This window comes from Nomascus leucogenys, chromosome 4, assembly GCF_006542625.1.
Source record: "Nomascus leucogenys isolate Asia chromosome 4, Asia_NLE_v1, whole genome shotgun sequence".
NCBI lineage: Eukaryota > Metazoa > Chordata > Mammalia > Primates > Hylobatidae > Nomascus > Nomascus leucogenys.
In genome coordinates, this window is record NC_044384.1 from 21,187,870 (window position 1) to 21,214,154 (window position 26,285).

Genomic DNA, 26,285 nt, shown 5'->3' on the forward strand with positions numbered 1-26,285 from the left:
ATTTCAGTCCCAAATTCCATTTATAGACCAAATTTTAGCCTGTTTTATTTTAGAGCTCTTCTCTCCCTCCCCACACACCCTGGTAGAAGTCAGAAGAGAAAATATTGCAGCAAGCTTCAGTGGCCTGTGTGCTCTGGAGCGAAAAGCCATGGATGGCTCTGTTTGATCAGAAGGGAAGAATTTTCTCCTGTCTTAACCTGAGTCCTTGGACTTTGAGACTGGCGTTTGTTATTCCCATCCCATCAAATGCATCCTAACCCCTGTTGCAGAAAGGTTTAAAGACAAAACTGCCTTCTGAAGAGTTTGTAAGTATCCTATCAGGTTATTAGTATCTACATTTTAAAACATATTTAAAGAGAATGGCTGGGCATGGTGGCTTACACCTGTAATCCCAGCTATTTGGGAGGCCGAGGCAGGAGAATTGCTTAAGCCCAGGAGTTTGAGACCAGCCTGAGCAACATGGCGAAACCCCATCTCTACCAAAAAATACAAAAAATTAGCTGGGTATGGTGGCGCACGTCTGTAGTCCCAGCTACTCTGGGGCTGAGGAGGGAGAATCACCTGACCGCAGAAAGTCGAGGCTACAGTGAGCTGTGATCACACCACCACACTCCAGCTGCACTCCAGCCTGGGCAACAGAGCAAGACCCTGTCTCAAAAATAATAATAATAATAATAAATAGAAAGAAGCAATGTTTTAAAAGCTCTCAAAAGTGGTTTCAGCCCAGAGGCTGAACAGATTGCCTCTGGGGACCGGCCTCAACCCCCTTGTTTGGGGATGGGGGTTCCTTTGCAGGTAAAGGTAGACAAGCAAAACAACCTTTTTGGAATTCTTGCCCATGACTATTCAAGTTACCCATGGGTAAGAGGACTGTCCAGATAGGCAGATTGTTGAAATCAATCACTGTCAAAGACTTTGATTTCAGCTGCAGCACAATCTCGCCATTGCACTAAAGGCTGCAAAGACCGAGCATGCAGCCTTCTGGGAGGCACTGGTCTGAGCAAAGCAGGTAGATGCGAGGGCAGCCAGCCTTGTCCCGAGAGGGCCCTGCCGGAGACTACGGGGTAGAGACAACCAAAGACTTTTCCAGGCCAGACCCTTGAAGGATTGTTACTCATGCTACCCACAACACAGAGGCCATTAAGAGGCGAAGATTCAGAGTTGGAGATACTAGTGGGTGTTTGGGTCCATCTGGGGCAAGTTGTATCATGGTGGTTTAGGGTATAGATTAGGAGTTATATTGCTTGGGTTCAAGTCTGTCCTCTGGCAGTACCTGGATAGCCCTGGACAAATGCCTTAGCCTCCGGGTGCCTCACTTTCCCACCTGTAAAATGGGGGTGCTAATGATAAGACTCCTCTCAGGTATAAAAATGCAAAGCAATTTGAATGGCACATGGCCTAACACAGCTCTCATGGTTGTTAGTTACTGTTTTTTTAAATTAGTGTTTTTAAATAAAAAATGAGGCAATGCTTATGCCCAGTATGCTCATGAAATAAATAAAGAGCTTAGTTCAGGCAAAAGAAAATCATTGTGTCTGAGTTGATACTAACCTAGTATTGGGAGAAAGAGTGGTGCTGGCGTCCACAGCTTCTCCTCTCTGAAGAACTCAGGGCCTCGGCCAGAAGGTAGGAGTCATCTGGTGACGGAGCAGGCTGGGGAGGTTCACCAGTTACCCTTGAGTCAGCAGGTAAATGGGAGTCCCAGGCAGGTTTTGCCCACGCCGGGGTACATTCTGACCTTGCAGTCTTTTCCCAGCTTCGGAGGAGTTGCCACTGGCGGCCAACCTCTCCCCTCTCGTGTGGGGATTTTCTTTGCAGAGAAAATTAGAAGAACAGGTTTCTGGAACACTGGCACCCACTTTTCTTTAGGATCACAGCTCCCTGATCTAACTACAAACCAGCACTAGGTTATTGCACTGGAAAGGCCATCGACTGACGGGAAATAACTGCTTGACCAACATATTCATCCATTTATTAAGGACATGTTATTTTCCATGGTGACTTTGATAATGAATGCACTGAATATTTATCTAATATGAATCCACTGTGGGCACTAATCCATACGAATCAACACAGATAATGACAAGAGACGGGAAAAATAATTCTCTTCCGGCATTTACTTTTTGGAATGGCAGCATTCAGAGGGCCAGCCCTTGACAACACCCTGTTTTTTTTTTTGTTTGTTTGTTTTTGTTTTTGTTTGTTTTTGTTTTTGAGATGGAGCCTTGCTCTGTCGCCAGGCTGGAGCGCAGTGGCGCGATCTCGGCTCACTACAACCTCCACCTCCCGGTTCAAGCGATTCTCCAGCCTCAGCCTCCCAAGTAGCTGGGACTATAGGCGTGCACCACCACGCCCAGCTAATTTTTGTATATTTAGTAGAGACAGGGTTTTACCATGTTGGCCAGGATGGTCTAGATCTCTTGACCTTGTGAGCCGCCCGCCTCAGCCTCCCAAAATGAGCCACCATGCCTGTCCTTTTTTTTTTTTTTTTTTTTTAAACTTATCACCTTCTAGTTGTTCGTTACAGGTTTCTAGCTGTGGACCAATTCCTTTAAGAATCTACTCCACCATCGAACACTCAAAGGTTTTTTATTTTGTTTTCTCAGTGTAAGCGACAGCAATTTCATTGCTTCAAAATAACAAAAGTTGCCACCAGGAAGACACCAGATTAGGAAGTTCTCCTTCCTTCTTGTGGTGATGGCTTTTGTAAGACCCTGAGTCCTTGTCACTGCTTTCCAGCTGATACACTTCAGACCCCTTGGCTGACACCTTGACTGCGCCCTGCCCTGCAGTCTGATACCCACCCTGCTATCCCCAAAGGAGCACAGATTTAATGCCTTCCCACCAGTTAACTGCTGGGGTGGGAATTAGGATAAGGGGAGCAGTGACTTGGATCATTAGAAATAAAACAAACTCTAAGTAATCTTTTTAAAAAATTATTATTATTACTTTAGAGACAGGGTCTTGCTCTGTCACTTAGGCTGGACTGCAGTGGCGAGATCATGGCTCACCGCAGCCTTGAACTCCTGTGCTCAACCGATCCTCCCACCTCAGCCTCCTAAGTAGCTAGGTCCACAGCAATGCACACTACACCTGGCTAATTTTTTTTTTTTTCTGGAGATGGGGTCTTGCTATGTTGCCCAGGCTGGTCTCCAACTCCTGGCCTCAAGTGACCCTCCTGCCTCGGCCTCCAAAAGTGCTGGGGTTACAGGTGCAAATCACCGTGCCAGGCCTGAGTAATCGTTTTTGATGTCCAAAGCTTAGTACAACAGAAACTTTTTATTCACTGGGGACTTTACTACGGTTTTCCCTCAACACTAGGCCAACCTGCACATGGAAGACAAAACTAGCTGCACTCCAGGTCTCCTCTGAGCTCGTTCAGCTGCACTTTCCACCTCTGTCTCACATGGACAGGGGTCCTATCCAAAGCCCAAAGCCCCTTGGCTAAACAAGCTTCAAATCTCCCACAGACCATCCATCATTCAGTTCTGCTGCCCATTTCATGCTCTTCCCGCCATCCCCCAATTTTCCTTGTGTTCAGTACAACAGGTTTTGGCAAGCTTAGGAGTATTTAGGTGTCCCCAAATCACCTATGAAGCCGGCTACTGCATGGTGTTGGAAGGACCCTCTAGGAAATGGCCCAGATGAGGAGGTGGGCTTGGTCGAGACCTGGACCAAGCTCGGCACTGTGAACCTGAACACGGTCTCAGCTTGGGCAGAAGCCAGCAGGCCCAAATGCACTGATGTGGGTTTGCCATCAATACGTACTTGTTACATTTCCTCTCTCTCAATTATCCGCTTGGCTCCCAGGATACTGTTAGTAGTCTTGGTTACTCTCTGGTTGAAAGATTTGCTACCCAACATGCCCATTATCACTTCCTGGGTCGAGAATTAGCTTTTAAATATGCATTCTGTCATCTAAGCATCTGCTGGCGCCAAGGAGAGATGAGAAGCACCTTGAATTCACGGATATTTTCACCGTAGTATAATTTGAGGCAGTGGAGCAAAGTCTCAGTATTGGTGATCTTGGTTTGGCTACGGATTACATGTTTTGTACTGATGTACTCTTTTGCGTTACCAACGCTGTGGAGTTATGCTACTTAATTTATGATAGACTCACACCACATCTGCACTAATCTCACTGCCTACCCAATTGTTATGACCGATTGGGACAGGGGCCTCATCCTTGTCTTGTTCTAATGTCTAGGCTGCCGCCCAGTGGCTGCCCTAGCTAATTACACATTAGCATGCTAATTGTTCCTCACTGATACTGATACTGAGGTGATATTTCAAAGGTCTCAGCCCAATCGGTGGGAATTGTTTCCTTATTGCTTCTATTCTCTTTTGCTAATGAGGTTGATATCAGACATTACTCCAATCTACTAGGTTATCTTCAGCAAAGACAAGTGTGATAAAAGGGAAAAGATGCATGAATATTATTCAGCCAATAACCTATTGTTGAGGTGTCTTTTACATTTTGGGGGCTTAGCTGTAGTTTTTTTGGATAATCCAGATTTTATTCTGCTCCCTAATTCCTAGCTCTGATTTCGACCTGGATGATCTGGTAATCATCTAAAAACATCCTTATTTGGCTGAGATCTTACAGAATAGATATCTAAAATCCTCCCACCTCTCATCCCTTTTAGAAAAAAATCTCTCAAGTTCTATTTCACTTTAAGCATTACAGGTTACACCTAAGGAATTTTAAGTAATGGAAGCGAGCATTTTCTATTAGATTGATTTGTTAATTTTCCGACTATTTAGGCAAGCCACCTCTCCCCTCAGAGACTCAATTTTCACTTCCATAATTGGGGATAATAATTAATATTCCTGTCTCTCAGGATTGTTATGAAAATTAAATGATACGAAATGGGAAAGTCTTTTGCTACACTGACCTTCAAATCTCTTGTTTCTAGCTCCAGTATTACTGAAAAAGATCCAAGCTGAGATGTTCCCTGAACACTCTGGAAATGTAAAATTAAGCTGCCAATTTGCAGAAATTCATGAAGATTCTACTATCTACTGGACAAAAGATTCAAAGTCCATAGCCCAAGCGCAGAGAAGGTGCGATGTTTTTCCCTGGTTACTTTTCACAGTTGTTGCTTATTTCACAACATGGTTGTAAAAAAAAAAAAAAAGAATAAATTATAGGACGTGAAAAGGAAAATTGAAGCAGAGATTCCACATCCACAATAGTAAAAAAGATTAAATATTGGAAGACAAGTGTCTGGATGTGGAAAATGATGGAGGATTCTTGCCCAGGTTTTGCCACCATTGAGTTCTGGGCTTTTGGGAAGTCACACAACCTTTCACTACATTTTTTTAAATCAGGGGAAGGAACATGTCAGACAATATTCTAGTCTGAGGTTCTGTGGTCCTAAGATTAAAGAGCTCTCATCTGTGTCTGTGAATTTAACTTGGGTGTGTTTTCTGTTTCATAAAGTCTCAGTAATCTGATAAAGGTCAAACAAAGCTAAGAAGATGAATAAAAACAACAACAGCAATCTATCAGGTTACGGAAAAGTAACAGCTATTGAGGGTGACCAGCAGCCATCACTAAGATGGGAAAACCTGTTTATTTCTGGGTCCCTATGATTTTTATTTTTATTTTTGAGACAAGGTCCTACTCCCATCTCCCAGGCTGGAGTGTAGTGGTGCAATCACGGCTCACTGCAGCCTCCACCTCCTGGGCTTAGGTGATCTTCCCACCTCAGCCTCCCGAGTAGCTAGGATTACTGGAGCACACCACCATGCTTGGCTAATTTTCTTTTGTAATTTTAGTAGAGACAGGGTTTTGCCATGTTGTCCAGGCTGGTCTCGAACTCCTGGCCTCAAGTGATCCACCTGCCTCGGCCTCCCAAAGTGCTGGGATTACAGGAGTGAGCCACTGCGTCTGGCCATGTCTTAAAATAATAAAGGAGAGAAGAATGAGGAGGTGAGAGATGAGCATGACAATCATTGCCAAGAATATCCCCTGTGGGGATATTCAAAAGTCAAATAACCCTCTGCCAAAGGATTCCCAGTTTAGCTCCCTAAGATATGGGAGGGGTTCCAATCCCCTTAATTTTGTCACCAGTAGACTGAAAAAGTGAGAAAATCTGAGTTTTCTGTTTAATTAAATCATAATATGTCTGCTTGGAACATATGTCTGGAAACTATTTCTCAAATGTAATCATGGAACACTTGAGCTATAATTTCATTTCTACTAACATCACTCCAGAGCATCTAACTGGATTGTGATTGATAGCATAACCACTTTGCCTAAAATGTCACCATTACCCTGCCTGTCTTAGGTATGGCTTAAGAAGAATTATAATGGAAAAGAAATGGTTTGCTTTTTTTTTTTTTTGAGATGGAGTCTTGCTCTGTCACCCAGGCTGGAGTGCAGTGGCCCGATCTCGGCTCACTGCAAGCTCCGCCTCTCAGGTTCACGCCATTCTCTTGCCTCAGCCTCTCCGAGTAGCTGGGACTACAGGCACCCGCCACCACGCCCGGCTAATTTTTTTGTATTTTTAGTAGAGACGGGGTTTCACGTGGTCTCGATCTCCTGACCTCGTGATCCGCCCGCCTCGGCCTCCCAAAGTGCTGGGATTACAAGCGTGAGCCACCGCGCCCGGCCTGGTTTGCTTTTTAAGTCAAGGAGGTTCCCTAGAGCTTCACTTAAAAAGGTACTAATTATTCATTTTAAATTATTTTCTGAAGCTGTCAGCCAAGAACAATTAACCAGCATTTTCACTGTTTTTCCATTCATCAGCCTTGCTCTGAGCTCAGAATTACCACTTGAATATTTGTGGGTCCCTTTTCCATTTGATGTGTATTTACCATAAACCTAACCTTCCCCTGGGGAGCATATGTCATTAGTAAGCATTCTACTTACTGATGACGCGTGGCTAAGGCCTTTGATTCCCAGTGATGTTTGCTTCATTTCTCCTTGGTGACAGTGTCTGACTTAGTTGAACCCATTTGCTTTCTCCATGCTAACACTTGAGAATATTTAGGAGTCATAACTCATTTGTTTATTGAGAGATCATTTATATTATTTGAAGCGGGTTTTCAAATGTTTGCTAATTTCTCTCATGCCTACTTCCAGTCCAGCGTTTCCCTTCACTTGTGCCTCCATGAAATATGTCACTGTCTTGTATCATTTTCAAAGAGTTGAAATCTCTCAAATATAATATGAACGTGGAGCAAAGGTCTTCTTGAACTTACTAAATCATGAGGGAACCTGTACGATGGCAAGATTGTTCAAAGGAGCATTTGAGGAATGAATATTTAGATAGTCCATCAGGCAAAGGAATGCGGAAATACATTTTGAAATAGATATACCACTGGTTAATGTTTGACAGGTAATAAACTTTGGGAATTTCTTTTCTACTGCACAGAAACCTAAAAGTTAACCTGTAACTTAAAGTGTCTGAGTGGGTTCTGTGTAAATGGGAAATAGCAAAGCATTCTCCTTTCACTAGATCATCCTCAAGTGATCCTGTTGAACAATGACTATGATCCTCCTCCTGTCTTTGTCCACAAGTTTTGGGTACTTTCCTTAACAGGCTAAAGCATGGAAATTAGGTGTCAGAAGACTTTCTTGTGGGTAGGGCAAGACTAATATACTTCGAAGAAACCAAGAAGAAGAAAGTGGTAGCTTGGTTTGAGTCTCTGTGTAGCAGTGGCATGTCTTGGCTCCATGGAGACCTCAAGGTGGCACCTTCTGGTGCTATTTGGCCATCAGTACCTTCTTAGTAACCATGAACCCATTCTCCACTCTGGGAAGAAGTCCTTCTGAGTTCCCTGGGCTTTTGAAAGGGCAGCTGTCCACGTGGAGTGGCTCTGCTGATAGCTGAGCAAGGTCATGGAGCACAGGTCATGTTGTTCCTGCTGGGAACCAGTGGATGAGGAACTGGCTGCTGGGATGCGAGGATCTCCTTGGATGGCCCTGGGAGAAACAACCCGAGGACTTCTCAGCCCAGACTGAGTGGTGGGCGGGGGTGCTGCCAAGCCCTGGCTCCTTAGGGCTGGTGATGGATGATGGGATCTCTCAGAGAAGTCCCCATGCTAAGTACCCTCTCCCTGCAGCCAACTTCACTCTTTGTGTTCCTCTGATCACACCCTGGACATGGGCTTCTTTTGCATTTGTCTGCACAGCTAATCACCACTGCCATTCTGCTGTCTGTGGCCATTTCCTAAGGTAAAAAGATTTGTCCCTTACAGGGTAAGAGGATATGAAACTGAACTTACCCTCTTGGTTAAAAAAGGCACAAGATCACTTGTTCTTGCTTTCTACAGCTGTATTGGTATTTTCTGTTTGTCCATTTCCTCCCAGACTAGAAGACCCTCAAGGGCAAGGACTATGCCTTTTTTTTTTTCATCATTGAATTCCCCAGTACTAAGCACAGAGCAGATACTCCACAAATGTTGGATAGAACTCTTTGGGACTTCCGAGGTAGTTTTGTTTTATGGAGAAAGCACACTAATACTACTGTTCCCCACTAATACTACTGCTCACCATGAAGTAATGACTCGTGACCACTCTCAAGACTGGGCTTTTCGCTGAAGCTTCACACGCCGGTGTCATGACCCATCTGAGCGGTGATCTTGCTCGTTCTGCTTTCACAGAGGAGGAAACTGAGGGTGAGAGGCTACACAGCACACCTGAAGTCGGCCTCAGGGTTGGGATCCAGAACTGACTCCTACATGTATTCCTTCTAGAAGAAAGCCTTGGGTGGGGACCATGGGCCAAGCCAGGAAAAACGGTCTTCATGGTTCTGGGCCAAGTATCGGAGAATTTCTAGGCTGGAAGGAAGATGTTCACAGGACAGTTCTAGTTCAGCACCCAGCCCTTCGGGTAGTCCTTGCCTGCCCCTTTCAATGACAGAAAGCCTGTGCCGATCCTAGAGCCTTGGAGAAGGACTTTCCACAAGCCTCCTCTGTGGCCTGCTCTGTGTTTTACTGCCCTGTCCAGAAATCTCCCCCTTATAACTGGACTTGTTCACATCCAGTTTTAACCATACAATGGGATATGTTCAGAGACCCCAGGAATGAAGGAAGTAAAATGATTTAGTGAACTTCGTTTTAAGCCACTGGTATATTCCAGGGAAGGAATGTATATATTGGAGGCTCGAAGTCTACCGAAAAACCAACCAATAATGAACACGTTTTTTGAACATGCAACTGAGACAAACTCAAGCTAGGTGAATTTTTGTTGTTGAACTATAAAACGAACCCAAGCTAAAATGTACACCACACACATGTATACACATACATACACAGAATCTTGGTGAATGTTTAAACAAAGTTCATTTTAAAGAACAAAACCAGAACAACATTTGAATATCCTTTTTTTTTGTTTGTTTTTGCTGTAAAGTAAGTTTTTTGTTTGAGACTTTGGAATAAATATGTGGCTCTCCCTATGTTTCAAATTATCCCAGACTTGAGGGCAGGAACCATAATTTACTTGGGGAGGCAGCTTAATGAGGTCAAAATCATTTGCTTAAATTTTTCTATGCCTCAGTTTCCTCATCTGCAAACTGAGAATAGTAAACGTAGTTATCTCATTAGGTTGTTCTGAGGACATCATGAAATTGATCTTTATGTGATTTGGCACAATGCCTGGTACATACCAAATGCTCAGTGCACATTAGCTATCAGCATCATCATCACTGTCATCATCACCACCAATACGACCACCACCACCAGTTTTAGTTTTCATAGCACAGTGACTGGAACTTAATAATTTTGGGTGGGTGAATAGTTGGATGGTTAGTACCTCACTAGGGGAGTACAGGACACTATTACAAAGGGGCCCTCAGTCACGAATCCTTATGTAGCATAAAGCTAAGAACCCCGTTTTCTCTTGTCCCTTATTGTATCTGTATAAGTTTGGGTTTGGAGTTATCAGACTTTCCTTCAAGCACAGGACACCCGGATTAGTCACATAATTGAGCTGAATTCTGAGCAGAAATGTTAACAACAGCTCCCAGAATTCACAATTTCAATTCCTTGCTCTACTCATGGCAGTTAAACCTACTGAACGTTTCTTTGTATTTATACCGCTTATTGGAGTGAGTGTGTTAGCCAAAATGTAATGACTCTCCTCTGTGGATAAATCAATTATTTATACAGCTGATCGTGATTTTGCCCTTTGGGCAGCTCATTGGCTGAAAACGTGAGCAGGGAAGCCTTAGCTTCTTTCTCCTTAAGTATATTAGAAAAAAATGCAACCGTAGAATGATGAAGTGTGTCAATGTGAATATTCCTCATTGCAGTGCAGGGGACAACTCCACTGTTTCCTTTGCCATCGTGCAAGCCAGTCCGAAGGACCAGGGCCTCTATTACTGCTGCATCAAGAACAGCTACGGAAAAGTGACTGCTGAATTTAACCTCACAGCTGAAGGTAAACCACAGCTTCTCAGTTTTCAATGAAAAACCACTGGCTCTTGCCCGTTCACAATGGACATTTGTACTGAAGCCATTCTCTGCTTTGTCTTCTTCTAGTTCTCAAACAGCTGTCAAGTCGCCAGGATACTAAAGGTAAGTCAGTTGGGGTTGGCCTGCCAGAGGAAATGGGCTTACTGTAAAGCATAAAATAGCTCCCGGAGTAAAGAGTAGAAGCAGTAATCCTATGGACTCTTCCAACCGAGAAGGAGAGCTATGGCGTGACTTGAGAAATGAATGACAATTCTTAAGCCAATTCAATGTGAATGTAGGGCCATACTTCCTATTGTAAGTTCATTAGGCTACAGATATCCAGAATTGGATGCTACACTGTAGCAGTGGAGTTTTAGGGAACATGTAGAAGGGGAGTTTGGATTTGACTTTTCCCTTTAAGCATTGGTCTTGCATTCAGCCCTTCTGCATGGGATTTTTCAGCTACTGGGACTCATTACAGCTTGTTTTGTTTGTTCAATTTTCCCTTCACTTTGACTGAGCAGATTCCCAAAGACAGCCAGGTGTCTGGAGGATCACTCCATTCGTTTGTGTCTTAGTGAAAACAAAAGATGGGCTTGTCTGCTTTCTTTTGGCACCTGGTGTTAGCCACCGCCTAACACTGCTGCTCATGAATGCTCGTGCTGTCCCTGGGCCACCTACTGAGTTTTCCACAGTTTGGTGGAATCTGTGTTTGCTGTGTCTTCCCTCTTAAGGAGAAATTACTCACCCACCTACACCCACCCATGCCCACCCTTGCCTGGTGGTGTGCTGGGGTAAATATTTAACAACATGCTGAGGGTTGGGCAAGTTCTGGGTCCTACAATTTCCATGATGTAAATACTCTCAGTGTGGCCACTTTTAAACCACCAGTGTGACATCACACATCATGGGACTGGGAAGAGCCGCCCGTCATGAGTTCTCAGGAGCTGCAGAAGGCCAGCTCCACACACCACGGCGGTCCAGCCTCACCCCATGTGACCATGACTTTCAGCACAAGGGAGGATCCACGGTCAGTTTTGGGAGAAATATGGATAAATTCTGACAGTTAATTGAACTAGCATCTTAAAGATTTACTGCATGTACTGATTTTTAAAACAAACAGAACTCCTGAAATCTCTGCAGAAACAGGTAATAAAAGTAATCAAAATGCAGTCACATCCAGTGTATCAAAAGCAAGAAACTGAGATCTCGACTTAGAAATGGTCTAGCAACAGGCCAGGCGCGGTGGCTCATGCCTGTAATCCCAGCACTTTGGGAGGCCGAGGCGAGTGGGATCACGAGGTCAAGAGATCAAGACTATCCTGGCCAACATGGTGAAACCCCGTCTCTACCTAAAAATACAAAAATTAGCGCGGTGTAGTGGCACGTGCCTGTAATCCCAGCTACTCAGGAGGCTGAGGCAAGAGAATGGCTTGAACCAGGGAGGTGGAGGTTGCAGTGAGCTGAGATTATGCCACTGCCCCCCAGCCTAGCGACAGAGCAAGACTCCATCTCAAAAAAAAAAAAAAGAAAAAGAAAAAGAAAGAAAAAGAAATGGCCTAGCAAATATTGTGATATTAACCCAAAATAGTAAACTTAAATACAAGCTCTTCACAAACCCACTCAGATGCTAAATACCCGTCTTTAGTGTGTAGCATACGTGTGTTATAATTTAAAATCCTTCCTCCATTTCTGCTCTCATCTCCCCAGAAGGCAAAATATGCAAAAGAATCCCCTTCCTCCTAATACTTCAGAAAATAAAAAGACTCTCACAAGGGAGTCTCTGTTTCATTAGCTTCTTAGCATTGATTGGCACTCACATCTCAGACACTTGCTTTGGTTTTATTGGTTTAGGTTTGCATGAGCTCATTTCTCAAGGATTACTAGTCAGGCGAGAGACCCCAGTGGGGATGAGCTACTGGCCATTTGGTGGAAATGGTACCACCACTATAGCCCAGTGACTCCAGCCGTAGAGCCCTCTCTATTTTCTCACCTAATTTTTAAATTTAACTGTTAAAATAAAACTGTGCTTTTCTCCATCAATTAATTTTTTTCTGGTTCTGTTACTTAGAGTAAAATCTGTGATCCAGCTATTGCCTAAAACTTTATCTGAGAAAATGTCCCATTTGCCTGTTTTCCTGCAGCTTCAACCCAGTTCTCTCCAGAAACCTAGGACAGGTTACTCAGTAGGAGTTATTGAGGGAAAAAATAATTTATTCTTCAATCCTCATAAGTTCTTAGTTGGAACAGATCCCTGTAACAAAAGAAGATTAATGAGAGAAATCAAACAAGTTTATGAACATGTATATATACATGGCAGACACTCCAGAAGTGCTCATTTAAGAAGGGGTTTGAATTCCAGCTTATACAGCATCTACGACAAAGAATGGTGCATTTTTAGAGAAGTGACAGGGCAGAGGGAAGGACTTTGAGCAGGTAAGGGCAGTAGCTTGTGGAAAGGCATTTCCACAGCCCTGGAAAATCTCCCAGCATCTGGATTCTCATTAATGCTTGTTAATGTCTGGTGCCCATCTCCAGGCCCATCAGGGTCTAAAGTTGTCTTCAGTCATTAACCTTTGTTCTTCCTGGTAGAAGGGGGAGTAGAATTTTTTTCGTCTTATTAATTTATGTTCCGATTTTTGGCAAATAGAGGGAAGGCAGAGAGCTTTCTTGCCTCTGCTTCTTCTTAATTGCCTTCAGCTCAACAATCCTTTTACCAAAGAGGCAGATTTGAGGGTGGCATACTCAGGGGTCCCGTAGTCTTCTGCTAGTCTTTGCAAAAATGCTAGGAGCACCTTTAGGAATATCGTCTTTCTTCCAGCAGATTCTAGCTCTTCACCTAGTTTTTCTGTTTGAAAATCCACCCAACCCCACTCCCTTTCTTTCTTTCTGGCAGTAATTAGGCCGAGACCTTAACCAATACCCTATCAGAATAGTTTCAGTCTCCTTATAGTTTTAATAGCTACCATCTGTCTCAAATCGTATGATTTGAAATATTTTGAAAGGAGGAGAAAAATATTTCCTTAAGCATCGTCTATAAAAACGTGAAGTAAGATTTTTCACACGACCCATGATCTCTTTCTTCTTGTAAACATTCAGGAAGATGTCAGTTTTCATCAGTTTTGAGAAGTAGAAAGGATTTAAAAAATCCAAACAATCTTATTTCATTGAAAGCCACCTAATTTTCTTCTCTCAGTGAATGAGAAGTCCGATTGGGTCATCTCTAGTTTAAAATGGACCTTCCTGATTAAATTCACTGTCATCTCAAACACGTGTAGAATCCACTCTGCAAAAAAACCAAACAGACAAAAAAAAAAAAAAAAGCTGCTAGAAAACTGAAAATAACTCTACTTTGCTTTTCACAAATAAATCCAAAATAATTCTACCTTTTTTCAATTTCTCTTCAAAGGCAATTCTTTTTACTATTTTTTTTGTTTTGTTTATTGCTACCTGCTCCTTATACTTATCACATGCTTTCTCAATGGAGGCAGTATTGGTTCTTGGGAGGCAAAAAAAAGTTACTCTTTTTCTGTATAAAGAACAGATATACATATGGTACATAAACAGATAGTACATTTGTGGTATTAAACTTTCATGGCAGGCAATTAAATTCCAGCAAAGATTCCGTGGTTGCGGGGGGTGGGGGGCAATAATGAAAAAAAGGTTGATCCGATACTATCAGATCTTATCATTGGTCTTTCTTCCCTCCTTTACACTTTTCCCATCTTTCAACTTGCCTTTTGTTATTTTGCTTGGTTCCACTTATATTTTCCAGGTCTGTCTAGAATTCTTTTCCTGATCTTTCCAGTTTTGCTCCAACCCATCTCTCACTGATGTTCCCACATTCTCATTCAATGACCTGTCTCCTCCTCATCAACCCACTCATCTCTTCTTTTAGCTATGCCTCTTTTGAAGGGTAAGTGTGTCTGCACCCTCTTGGTTCTGCAGGTCAGCCTTGTCATTGTCTTTATGTGGGGACCCTCCCCATGTGGAGTTAGCCAAGGAGCAGGACTGGGAGGTATTCTTTCCAACCAAAGCTGTGCTGTGTTTCAGGATGTGAAGAGATTGAATTCAGCCAACTCATCTTCAAAGAAGACTTCCTCCATGACAGCTACTTTGGGGGCCGCCTGCGTGGTCAGATCGCCACGGAGGAGCTGCACTTTGGAGAAGGGGTTCACCGCAAAGCCTTCCGCAGCACAGTGATGCACGGCCTCACGCCTGTCTTCAAACCTGGCCATGCCTGTGTGCTTAAGGTGCACAATGCCGTTGCCTATGGGACCAGAAATAATGATGAGCTCATCCAAAGGAACTACAAGCTCGCTGCCCAGGTGGGTCCATCTGCCCAAAGGCTGTCACTTCTGGTGCAAGAGCCACCCATGATAAGAGGAGATGAAAATCAGACTCAGGATTGATGGGAAAATCTTCAAAAGGGTGTTTTTCCTCTTTCGGGGTTTCAATTCAATCTCAATGCTGGGGATCACTTCTCAGTTCTCGGGAGTAATTTCTTGGCCTTATGCCAGCTACTGGGGACTCAGCCAATGCCTAGAGACACCTCACCAGTTCTAACCCGAGATGTAATTGATTTTGTTTCTAAGAAGCCCTATGACATCCCTGGGGGTTTGAGTCTACTTGGACCTAGGATGATATGGAAAGTGGGGATTCTAAGCTATACTAGATGCCAGGGTCCCCAGGAACAGATAACATCAGCACTAGTTGCTGGAGTGTTTTGTTTGGGTTTGTTCTGTGGAGAGGGAGAGGGGTGGGGTATATCCAGAAGGGTCAGCATTGGTCTTGTTTTCTGCCTTCCTGAGTTTGGTTTAATGGTAGTGTATAAAAGAGGAAGAGAGACAGACCCAAGTCTCTAGCTGAGTTCCCACTTCTCTGTGTTATTGAGTCACAGAACTCAAGGTGAGAGGATAGGGCAGGAGAGCCTTAGCTTCTCTCGCTCCTTCCTCCTCCTGTCCACATATTTGGTCCATATATTTCACTCCATCTTTTTTTCTTTTTTCAGACAGTGTCTCACTCTGTCCCCCAGGCTGGAGTACAGTGGCATGATCATGGCTCCACAGCAGCCTCGGCCTCCTGGCCTTAAGCAACCCTCCTGCCTCAGCCTCCCAAGTAGCTAGGACTACAGGTGCATGCCATCACGCCCAACTAATTTTTAATTTTTTTTTTTCAGAGACAGGGTCTCCCTATGTTGCTCAGGCTGGTATTGACCGCCTGGAGGGCCCCAAGTGATCCTCCTGCCTCTGCCTCCCAAAGTGCTGGGATTACAGGCATGAACCACCATGCCTGGTCCACATATTTCACTGTTTACACCGGCACTGGTGTAGCTGTCAAGAAAGTTGGGTCTTTCACCAGCTGTGTGCCCCTTTAAAATGTTTACCATAAACATCTAAAACAATTAAAACATTTAAAATATTAAAATCCATAGGTTAAACTTAGATGAATCTCTCAGGTACAGTCAAGCATTAAGCATCGTGATCCTGTGGCACTGCCACGTGGGACTTTGTGCTTCTAAAGGCAGCCCTGCTCTCTGAATATAGGATTCTGCCCATTGTATTCCCTTCTCCTCCCAATCCACTCCGCTTTTTTCTTTTCTCTCTGAGTATTCCCTCCATCTCAAATATGACACAGTCTTGGAAAACCTCCCAGCATCTGGATTCTCGCTCAGAAAAGCCCCACAGCGTAGGATGCAGAATCCACTTAGCTTTTCCTAAGGCAGAAATCTTGTGCTGTTCATTATTGACTACTCCAATTACACCTTTGATAAGGGATTGCAATGGCAGATCTCACAGGAAACCCAGTAGTGCCCCAAGTGCCACCTGATGACGTGATGAGGGGCCAGTCCCCTTAGTTCTGGGGTGAATTTTGGCCCTGCTGGCTCGAGAAATTTTATAGTTCAGGGACACCTGGTCCTGGAGACCACTTGACCTCCACCCGGACAGTTCCTTCACGTCTCAGAGCGCCTCCCTAAGTGGCCAACTCTAGGTTCTAATAATCGTTGTCTCTGCGACCCCAACCAGGGGATGGGCTTGTCAGTTCACTGGCTTTACCTTACTGGGAAATCTCCTGAATAGTCTTACTGGGCAATACTGTTTGAATTTCCTGTAGTCACTGGAGCTCTCTATGTATTTTGGTGATATAGGAATGCTATGTTCAAAATACCGCCAGGTATTACGCCAAGATCTACGCTGCTGAAGCACAGCCTCTGGAAGGCTTTGGAGAAGTACCTGAGTAAGTGTGTTTACCCTGCCTCGTGTCACCCTCCTGACTTGTTGGGGACTGGGAGGGATGAGAGAGTGAGAAGGAACACTAAGGCAAATGTTTCAGCTGATCTCTCAGTCTGTAAGCTCCATGAGGGCTCACACGGCTGCTATCCTACCCCTTGCTGGGTAGGATATTTAATATTATATAATAATATTATATTTAATATTTAAGAAGATATTCTTTAAATAAATGAATGGATGGATGGATGGGTGTATGGATTAGTCCAGCCAAAAAATGAATCTACCATGTTAAATAGAAAAGAAAGGATATCTACTCTCATAGCTATTACATTGTCTAAACAGTAAGCAAATAGAACAGAACAAGAGATATCACAAGATGATTAGTCCCATGATGAAAATAAAACATGGCAATGTATTAGGAAGAGTAGATTGGGTGATCAGAAACATAGTAACATAGGCCGGGCGCGGTGGCTCATGCTTGCAATCCCAGCACTTTGGGAGGCGGAGGCGGGCGGATCACGAGGTCAGGAGATCGAGACCACGGTGAAACCCCGTCTCTACTAAAAATACAAAAAATTAGCCGGGCGTGGTGGCGGGCGCCTGTAGTCCCAGCTACTCGGAGAGGCTGAGGCAGGAGAATGGCGTGAACCCGGGAGGTGGAACTTGCAGTGAGCCGAGATTGCGCCACTGCACTCCAGCCTGGGCGACAGAGCGAGACTCCGTCTCAAAAAAAAAAAAAAAAAAAAAAAAAACATAGTAACATAGTACCCGCTTCCTGGAATCCTCCAGAGGTAAATCACACCCACTTTTATCTACTCTTTGCCTAAATATTTACTGGCCCAAGCAAATTTTGGGGAGCCTGGAGCTTGTGTTTGCGGCTCTGTTTGTCTGGTTGAGATCATATCTGCATGCTTAAATGGACAGAAAAAGGGCTTAGCTAGTGCATGTTGGAACTTTCAGACAGAGCAGCTATTTACCTATCAGTAAAAACTGGGAGAAGGAAGAAGGAAGAAATTCTTGTCTGCATTGCACCTGTTAACTCACGAAATGGGAAAAATAGTTTCCCTTGGGTAGTACATTTGGAAGACCATGTGTAAAGTATAACACTTTCTGCTCTTTCTCAAGAAATGCTTAACACACTTCAGTACACACTTACAATTGCTTTTCTGTTAATTACACAGACAGCCATCTGGACTGAGTTAAGCTTTCACGATATGGGAACTGGCTCCTTTTTTCCCCAAGCCCCGCTCTTCCCAGTCTCTGTCCTCTTAAGTTTTCTTCAAAAAAGAAAAGATTTAACCCACAAGTCAACCCTACCACACACAGAACCACAGTGCCCTCCAGCAGGGACAGACCCAAGTTTTGTGTGGCTTCACTCCTATGCAATTTGGGCTTCTTTCTTTCTTTTCTTTCTTTTTTATTTTATTTTTTTTAAGAGACAAGGTCTCCCTCTGTTGTCCAGGCTGGAGGGCAGTGGTGCAATCACGGCTCACTGCAGCCTTAACCTCCTGGGCTCAAGCGATCCAGCCTCCAAAGTAACTGGGACTACAGGTGCCCACCATCACACCTGGCTAATTAAAAAAAATTTTCTCATAGAGACAAGGTCTCTGTATGTTGCCCAGGCTGGCCTACAACTCCTGGCCTCAAGTGATCTTCCTGCCTCGCCTCCCAGAGTGCTGGTGTTATAGGCATGAGCCACCATGCCTGGCAAATTTGGGCCCTTTTTAAAGAAAAGAACACAAAATTATAAATATCAAGATTGATCTAGGGACTTGGAAAGGGCTCATGCAAGTGAAGGATCAGGAGGCTGATTCATTTGCTGCATTAGCATCACATTAAATAGGCCACTGCCTTAAAGACAGGTTAGGACATTTTTCTATCTAAACCACTTTCCCATTCCTTACAAGGGGAGAGTTTGTGACCACACGAATGCTGATGGTACATGGGAGGAGTAAGGGGCCTCAGAAGGGCCTCTGGGCCAGACTCCATGTTTATGGAACCTAAATCAGAGGACTCTACAGCCAGAAAACACACACACACCCCCCATACACAAACAACACTCACCATACACACACACACCACACAAACAACACTCACCATACACATAAACACACCCACAACACACACACCCCACACACACACACCCCACACACCCCCACACCACACATACACACCACACAGATTACATACAAACACACACACCACACAAACAACACACATACCACACACACATCACACACAAACACACAACACTCACCATATGCACAAACACACCACACCATACACAAACCATACACCACACACACACCCCACATAAACACACAACACACACCACACACACACACCACACATACAACACACACCACACACCACACACACCACACACACGTACACCACACATACAACACACACACATACGCATTACACACCCCCACACACACCACACATACAACACACCACACACACACCACATACACACACACATACACACATCTCATACACGCACCTCACACATACCACACACACCCCCACACCACACACACCACACACATACACATACACATACACACAACACACACCACACACACCCACATAACACACACACCACAGACAATACACACATACACATACACACCACACAAACATACCACACACACATACACACATACACACAGCACACACATACCACACATACGTATACACATCACACACAAACAACCACAAACCACGCACACAACACATACACACAACACACGCACACAGAGCTGACCCTGTATATTACCAACCTTCTCTGAAAGCCTGCACGTCTAGAGAGAGGACCAGGAGTCCTGTCCCCCTCCCCCATTGCCACAGCCCCTAGACCGACCCCTGCTGGAGCCACCCCCATATTTATTTCCAGGCAATGAAGCAGGCCTGAAGAAGCCTTTTTTAATGGAGCATGTGAGGAGAGAAAACACTCCTCATTTGGGCAGCTTCTGTTTTTGAATTCATGAATATCAATGGAGTCACATTGTCTATGCAAATGGCGTCCTGCTGGGCAGAGGCCAGGCCTAATTAAGACCCTGAATAATGCCCAGCTCTTGTTTCTGGTTTTTTTCCCCACCAGGGATGCAGAATTAATAAGAGCCCAAGCAAACCGTGAACCCTTTTGTTGGCAGAAGGGTCAGTAGCCACAGGGGTCAGTCCTCAGGAGGGAACCAGGGTGCCCTGGATCCTGCAGAAGTGACAAAGAACGACAGAGGGTGGCTTGGCGGCTGCACCAATTTCAGGGCTGCGGGAAAGGTCCACTGCCCTAATGTGCCCGTTCCCATCTGGCTGAAATTTGAAATTTCTTTAACAAGACACAAAGAGGTTCTATCTTAAAATGAGAAAGAATGCCTCAAAGACTCTGGCATGACAGTAATCAGGGTACGCTGGTATTACAGGGGCTCACTGCCTTGTGTCCAGGGGTGGGGTTCTAGAAGGACACTGTTCTGGCTCAGATTCTGCTCGTGAGCAAGTCTTTGTGTCCTCTTGGTGAAGTGAATGGGATTCTCACAGTTTCCAGGGAATGCTCCTAAGTGGCAGAGGAGGATGCCTGTGTGCCCGCCAAAGGGTCTGGGGGCTTCCTCCAAAGTAGCTGGCCCACAGGTGTAATTTTTTTGAAGTGTAATATTTTATAGCTTTTAAATTCTATTGAATGTTGTGTCCTCCTTCCTCTATATTTGTTTTAATAAAAAATAATGTTTTTCCAACCACCTTTGGCTCAAGTTAATAACCATGTAAAGCCTTCAGCTTACCTCCTGGGAGAAGGCACAGCCCGGGTGGAGAAGTGCAGGGCATTCTTCCGGGAGAACATCCCAGCTCTCATGGAGGCAAGAGCAAGTGAGCAGGGCAGGACCTGTGCCCCAGCTGGTGTGTGCATGTAACCGCTGGATGGGTTCACCTTGCCCGCTGTCCAGACAGAGCTGATTTATCACGACATGGAAATTGTAATAAAGAGTTTGTTAAATTTTAGACCAATATCCCTGATGAACATCGATGCAAAAATCCTCAATAAAATACTGGGAAACTGAATCCAGCAGCATATCAAAAAGCTTACCCACCATGATCAACTGGGCTTTATCCCTGGGATGCAAGGCTGGTTCAACATACACAAATCAATAAACGTAATCCAGCATATAAACAGACCCAACAACAAAAACTACATGATTATCTTAATAGATGCAGAAAAGGCCTTTGACAAAATTCAACAACGCTTTGTGCTAAAAACTCTCAATAAATTAGGTATTGATGGGACATATCTCAAAATAATAAGAGCTATGTATGACAAACCCACAGCCAATATCATACTGAATGGGCAAAAACTGGAAGCATTCCCTTTGAAAACTGGCACAAGACAGGGATGCCCTCTTTCACCACTCCTATTCAACATAATGTTGGAAGTTCTGGCCAGGGCAATCAGGCAGGAGAAGGAAATAAAGGGTATTCAATTAGGAAAAGAGAAAGTCAAATTGTCCCTGTTTGCAGATGACATGATTGTATATCTAGAAAACCCCATTGTCTCAGCCCAAAATCTCCTTAAGCTGATTAGCAACTTCAGCAAAGTCTCAGGATACAAAATCAATGTGCAAAAATCACAAGCATTCTTATACACCAATAACAGATAAACAGAGAGCCAAATCATGAGTGAACTCCCATTCACTATTGCTTCAAAGAGAATAAAATACCTAGGAATCCAACTTACAAGGGATGTGAAGGACCTCTTCAAGGAGAACTACAAACCACTGCTCAATGAAATAAAAGAGGATACAAACAAATGGAAGAACATTCCATGCTCATGGGTAGGAAGAATCAATATCATGAAAATGGCCATACTGCCCAAGGTAATTTATAGATTCAATGCCATCCTCATCAAGCTACCAATGACTTTCTTCACAGAATTGGAAAAAACTACTTTAAAGTTCATATGGAACCAAAAAAGAGCCTGCATTGCCAAATCAATCCTCAGCCAAAAGAACAAAGCTGGAGGCATCACGCTACCTGACTTAAAACTATATTACAAGGCTACAGTAACCAAAACAGCATGGTACTGGTACCAAAACAGAGATATAGACCAATGGAACAGAACAGAGCCCTCAGAAATAGTGCCACATATCTACAACTATCTGATCTTTGACAAACCTCACAAAAACAAGAAATGGGGAAAGGATTCCCTATTTAATAAATAGTGCTGGGAAAACTGGCTAGCCTTATGCAGAAAGCTGAAACTGGACCCCTTCCTTACACCTTATACAAAAATTAATTCAAGATGGATTAAAGACTTAAATGTTAGACCTAAAACCATAAAAACCCTAGAAGAAAACCTAGGCAATACCATTCAGGACATAGGCATGGGCAAGGACTTCATGTCTAAAACACCAAAAGCAATGGCAACAAAAGCCAAAATTGACAAATGGGATCGAATTAAACTAAAGAGCTTCTGCACAGCAAAAGAAACTACCATCAGAGTGAACAGGCAACCTACAGAATGGGAGAAAATTTTTGCAATCTACTCATCTGACAAAGGGCTAATATCCAGAATCTACAATGAACTTAAACAAATTTACAAGAAAAAAACAAACAACCCCATCAACAAGTGGGCGAAGGATTTGAACAGACACTTCTCAAAAGAAGACATTTATGCAGCCAAAAGACACATGAAAAAATGTTCATCATCACTGGCCATCAGAGACATGCAAATCAAAACCACAATGAGATACCATCTCACACCAGTTAGAATGGCCATCATTAAAAAGTCAGGAAACAACAGGTGCTGGAGAGGATGTGGAGAAATAGGAACACTTTTACACTATTGGTGGGACTGTAAACTAGTTCAACCATTGTAAAGCCAGTGTGGCAATTCCTCAGGGATCTAGAACTAGAAATACGATTTGACCCAGCCATCCCATTACTGGGTATATACCCAAAGGATTATAAATCATGCTGCTATAAAGACACATGCACACGTATGTTTATTGTGGCACTATTCACAATAGCAAAGACTTGGAACCAACCCAAATGTCCAACAAGAATAGACTGGATTAAGGAAATGTGGCACATATACAGCATGGAATACTATGCAGCCATTAAAAAATAATGAGTTCATGTCCTTTGTAGGGACATGGATGAAGCTGGAAACCATCATTCTCAGCAAACTATTGCAAGGACAAAAAACCAAACACCGCATGTTCTCACTCAGGTGGGAATTGAACAATGAGAACACATGGACACAGGAAGGGGAACATCACACACCGGTGCCTGTTGTGGGGTGGGGGGAGGGGGGAGGGATAGCATTAGGAGATATACCTAATGTTAAATGACAAGTTAATGGGTGCAGCACACCAACATGGCACATGTATACATATGTAACAAACCTGCACGTTGTGCACATGCACCCTAAAACTTGAAGTATAATAATAAAAAAAAGGGTTTATTATACATAGAGCTGTTACCGGAAAGCGGCCCCAATCCAGACCCCAAGAGAGGGTTCTTGGAGCTCACGCAAGAAATAATACAGGGCAAGTTCACAGAGTAAAGTGAAAGCCTGTTTATTAAGAAAGTAGAAGAATAAAAGAATGGCTACTCCGTAGACAGAGCGGCCCCAAGGGCTGCTGGCTGCCCATTTTCATGGTTATTTCTTGATGATATGCTAAACAAGGGGTGGATTATCCATGCCTCCCCTTTTTAGACCATATAAATAGGCAACTTCCTGACATTGCCATGGCATTGGTAAATTGTTATGGCACTGGTGGGAGTGTAACAGTGAGGAAGGCCAGAAGTCATTCTTGTCGCCATCTTGGTTTTGGTAGGATTTAGTCGGCTTCTTTATTGCAGCCTGTTTTATCAGCAAGGTCTTTATGACCTGTATCCTGTGCTAACCTCCTATCTCATCCTGTGACTTAGAATGCCTTAATCATCGGGGAATGCAGCCCAGTAGGTTTCAGCCTTCTTTTTACCCAGCTCCTATTCAGGATGGAGCTGCTGTGGTTCACACACCTCTGACAGAACTGGCTAAATGGGAGGCTGGAGTTTTATTATTACTCAAATCAGCCTCCCTGAAAATTTGGAGGCTAGGGGTTTTTTTTTGTTTTTTGTTTTTTTATAGTTTAGAATGCAGGGGGCTAGGAAATAGGGACTGCTTATTAGTAGGGTCAGGGATGGAATCAGGGAGACTAAATTGTCCTCTTGCACTGAGTCTGTTCCTGGGTGAAGGCCACAAGACCAGATGAGCCAGTTTTACCAGTCTGGGTGGTGCCAGCTGATCCATCAGAATACAGGGTCTGAAAAATACCTCAAACACCAGGTAATGTTATCTATGGGAGCAAGTGGGGAGGTTAGGAATATCGTGGCCTCTGGCTGCATGACACCTGAGCCATAATTTCTAATCTTGTGGCTAAGTTGTTGGTTTTACAAAGGTGGTCTGGTCCCCAAGCAAGGAGGTGGTTTGTTTTGGAGAGGGGCTGTTACCATCTTTGTTTGTTAAACTATAAACTAAATTCCTCTCCAAGTTACTTTGGCCTCTGCCCAGGAATGAACAAGGGCAGCTTGAAGGTTAAAGGGAAAATGGAGTCAGTTAGGTCAAATCTTTCACTGTCCTAATTTTCTCACTGTTGCAGTCTTTGCACAGATGGTTTCCTGAGTGGCAATCACAGAACCTGAGGTCCCAGCTCGAGCTTTCCTTCCTATTGTGAAAGACAAGCCTTACGTGTTCATTCTACTGGGAGAGGGGGTCTAGAGGCCCACGTTCCCTCTCAGAGAGAAGTGACCAGGTCTTCACTAGCACTATTCAAGGGAGAAAGGAACCACATGGGCAGCAGAGGAGCTCGCCCATCTCTGCTACCCCCACAGCTTTTCCTGACATTGTGTGGCCACTATGTTATATGGGATTATTCTACACAATTACCTTTAAAGATCCTGATTCAAGACCCATATCATTTTTGAGGCATTTTCATTTAAGGGCTGTTCGTGGGGTTTTGCCCCATCCCTACCCCAGGGCAACTGGTCACATCTTTGCATGCATAGGTCTCTGTTATAGCTGCCCTGTCGCCATTTCACTCTGGTCACTCGGTCCCTCCCAGAAGTAGATTTTCTGACCCGTTAAACATATAGTTAGGGGCCTACATTAGATAATTACAGCCTATTTGTTCATTTACTCATTTGACAAACATTTTGTACTAAAAAGAATTAATGAACGTCAAAAGTCAGCATCTCACGTTTTCCTCTTGCCTCCATGGCCAGCCATCAGTGATTCTATTTTAGGCCCTTGAAAGTGATATCTACGTTGTCAACGTTAAACTAGGTGATCTCTTCTCTGGCTATTTACAAATTTGTAAGATCGGATTCTCTGTCAGTGGTTCACAACCCCCAGGGGACAGTGGTGGTTGTGGAGACACTTTTGATGGTCAGGATTCGGGAAGGACTACTGGCATCGGGGAAGTAGAAGCCAGGGAGGCGGCTAAACAGGCTACGTGCACAGGACTGCCCCCTGCCACCCCCACAGAGAACTGTCTGCCCAGATGTCAATAGTGCTGAAATTGAGAAACATATATAAATATTATACATACATATATAAATATTCATGCATTCATTCATTCATTCATTCATATTTTGCCAAACACTTATTCTGAGCCAGGAGCATTTACTATGTGCTGGGCTTTGCTTCTCCATGCACCTTCCCCAACAGCTGCCCCTGGGAGGCAGGGACTGTGTCTTAGTCACCGGTGCCCTCCTGGTGAGTCTTCGGGATTCTGACACAGCTATTCAGTGGATGTTTATTGAATGAATTGATTCTCAGTTTTCACAAGCTGCCAGTCACTGAGAGGAGGCAGACGTGGGGGGCGGGGGCAAAGGAGCTCTTCAGTTGCTGCCATGGTAGAATTTTAAATATCATTTAAATGTTTTTATTGTGGTTGCTTTTTATTTTTCTTTATTTTTCCTTTTCTTTTTTAGATTCGTGGGGTCCATGTGCAGGCGTGTGACATGGCTGTATTGTGTGATGCTGAGGTTTGGGCTTTAACTAAACCCCATCACCCAAATAGTGAACATGGTACCCAATAGGTAGTTTTTCAACCTTATCCTCCTCCCTCCCTCCCCTCTTTTGGAATCCCCGGTGTCTATTGTTGCCATCTTTATGGCCATGTGTGCCCAATGCAGTGTTAAATTTGAGATGCCCATGAGACATCACGTGGAGATGGTGGGCAGGGAACTCAGGGACAGGGCTGGACTGGGGACATAAATGTGGAAGTCATCGGCATCTGAACGGTATTTAAAGCAAGGAAGTCGCTAGGGATTGTGGGCAGAAAGAGAAGAGCTGTTCCAGAGCCCTCCAGAGTCTAAAGGTTGGGGAGAGGATGAGGAACTCACAAAGGAGACAGAGAAGAGGTAGCCAGTGAAGCAGAGAAAAGCCTTGAGGAAGCCAGGGAAAGGCGTATCAGAAAGAAGTGAGAGATCCACTGTGCCCAGAGCTGCTGAGAGCAAAGGGGGTGGGGGCCGAGAAGAGAACACTGGACTTAGCAGCATGATGGTCGTGCTGCCCTTGACAGAGGCTTCTTTTGAGAGAAAGCCTGTTTCAGATGCTCAAGAGAGAATGGGAGGGGAGGGACTGGAGACAGCGAGGCTACAGCGGATTTG

At 44.1% G+C, this 26,285-nt stretch overlaps 1 protein-coding gene across 1 annotated transcript in view; it reads left to right on the plus strand.

The window, feature by feature from the left end:
• ALPK2 (alpha kinase 2) overlaps positions 1-26,285 on the plus strand; it is a 124,201-nt gene that overhangs the window by 73,179 nt on the left and 24,737 nt on the right. The window contains exons 5-9 of the mRNA XM_030810094.1: positions 4,917-5,064; positions 10,263-10,390; positions 10,492-10,527; positions 14,458-14,732; positions 16,553-16,641. Of these exons, the coding sequence (XP_030665954.1) occupies positions 4,917-5,064; positions 10,263-10,390; positions 10,492-10,527; positions 14,458-14,732; positions 16,553-16,641 (676 nt within the window). The remainder of the gene's footprint in view (positions 1-4,916; positions 5,065-10,262; positions 10,391-10,491; positions 10,528-14,457; positions 14,733-16,552; positions 16,642-26,285) is intronic.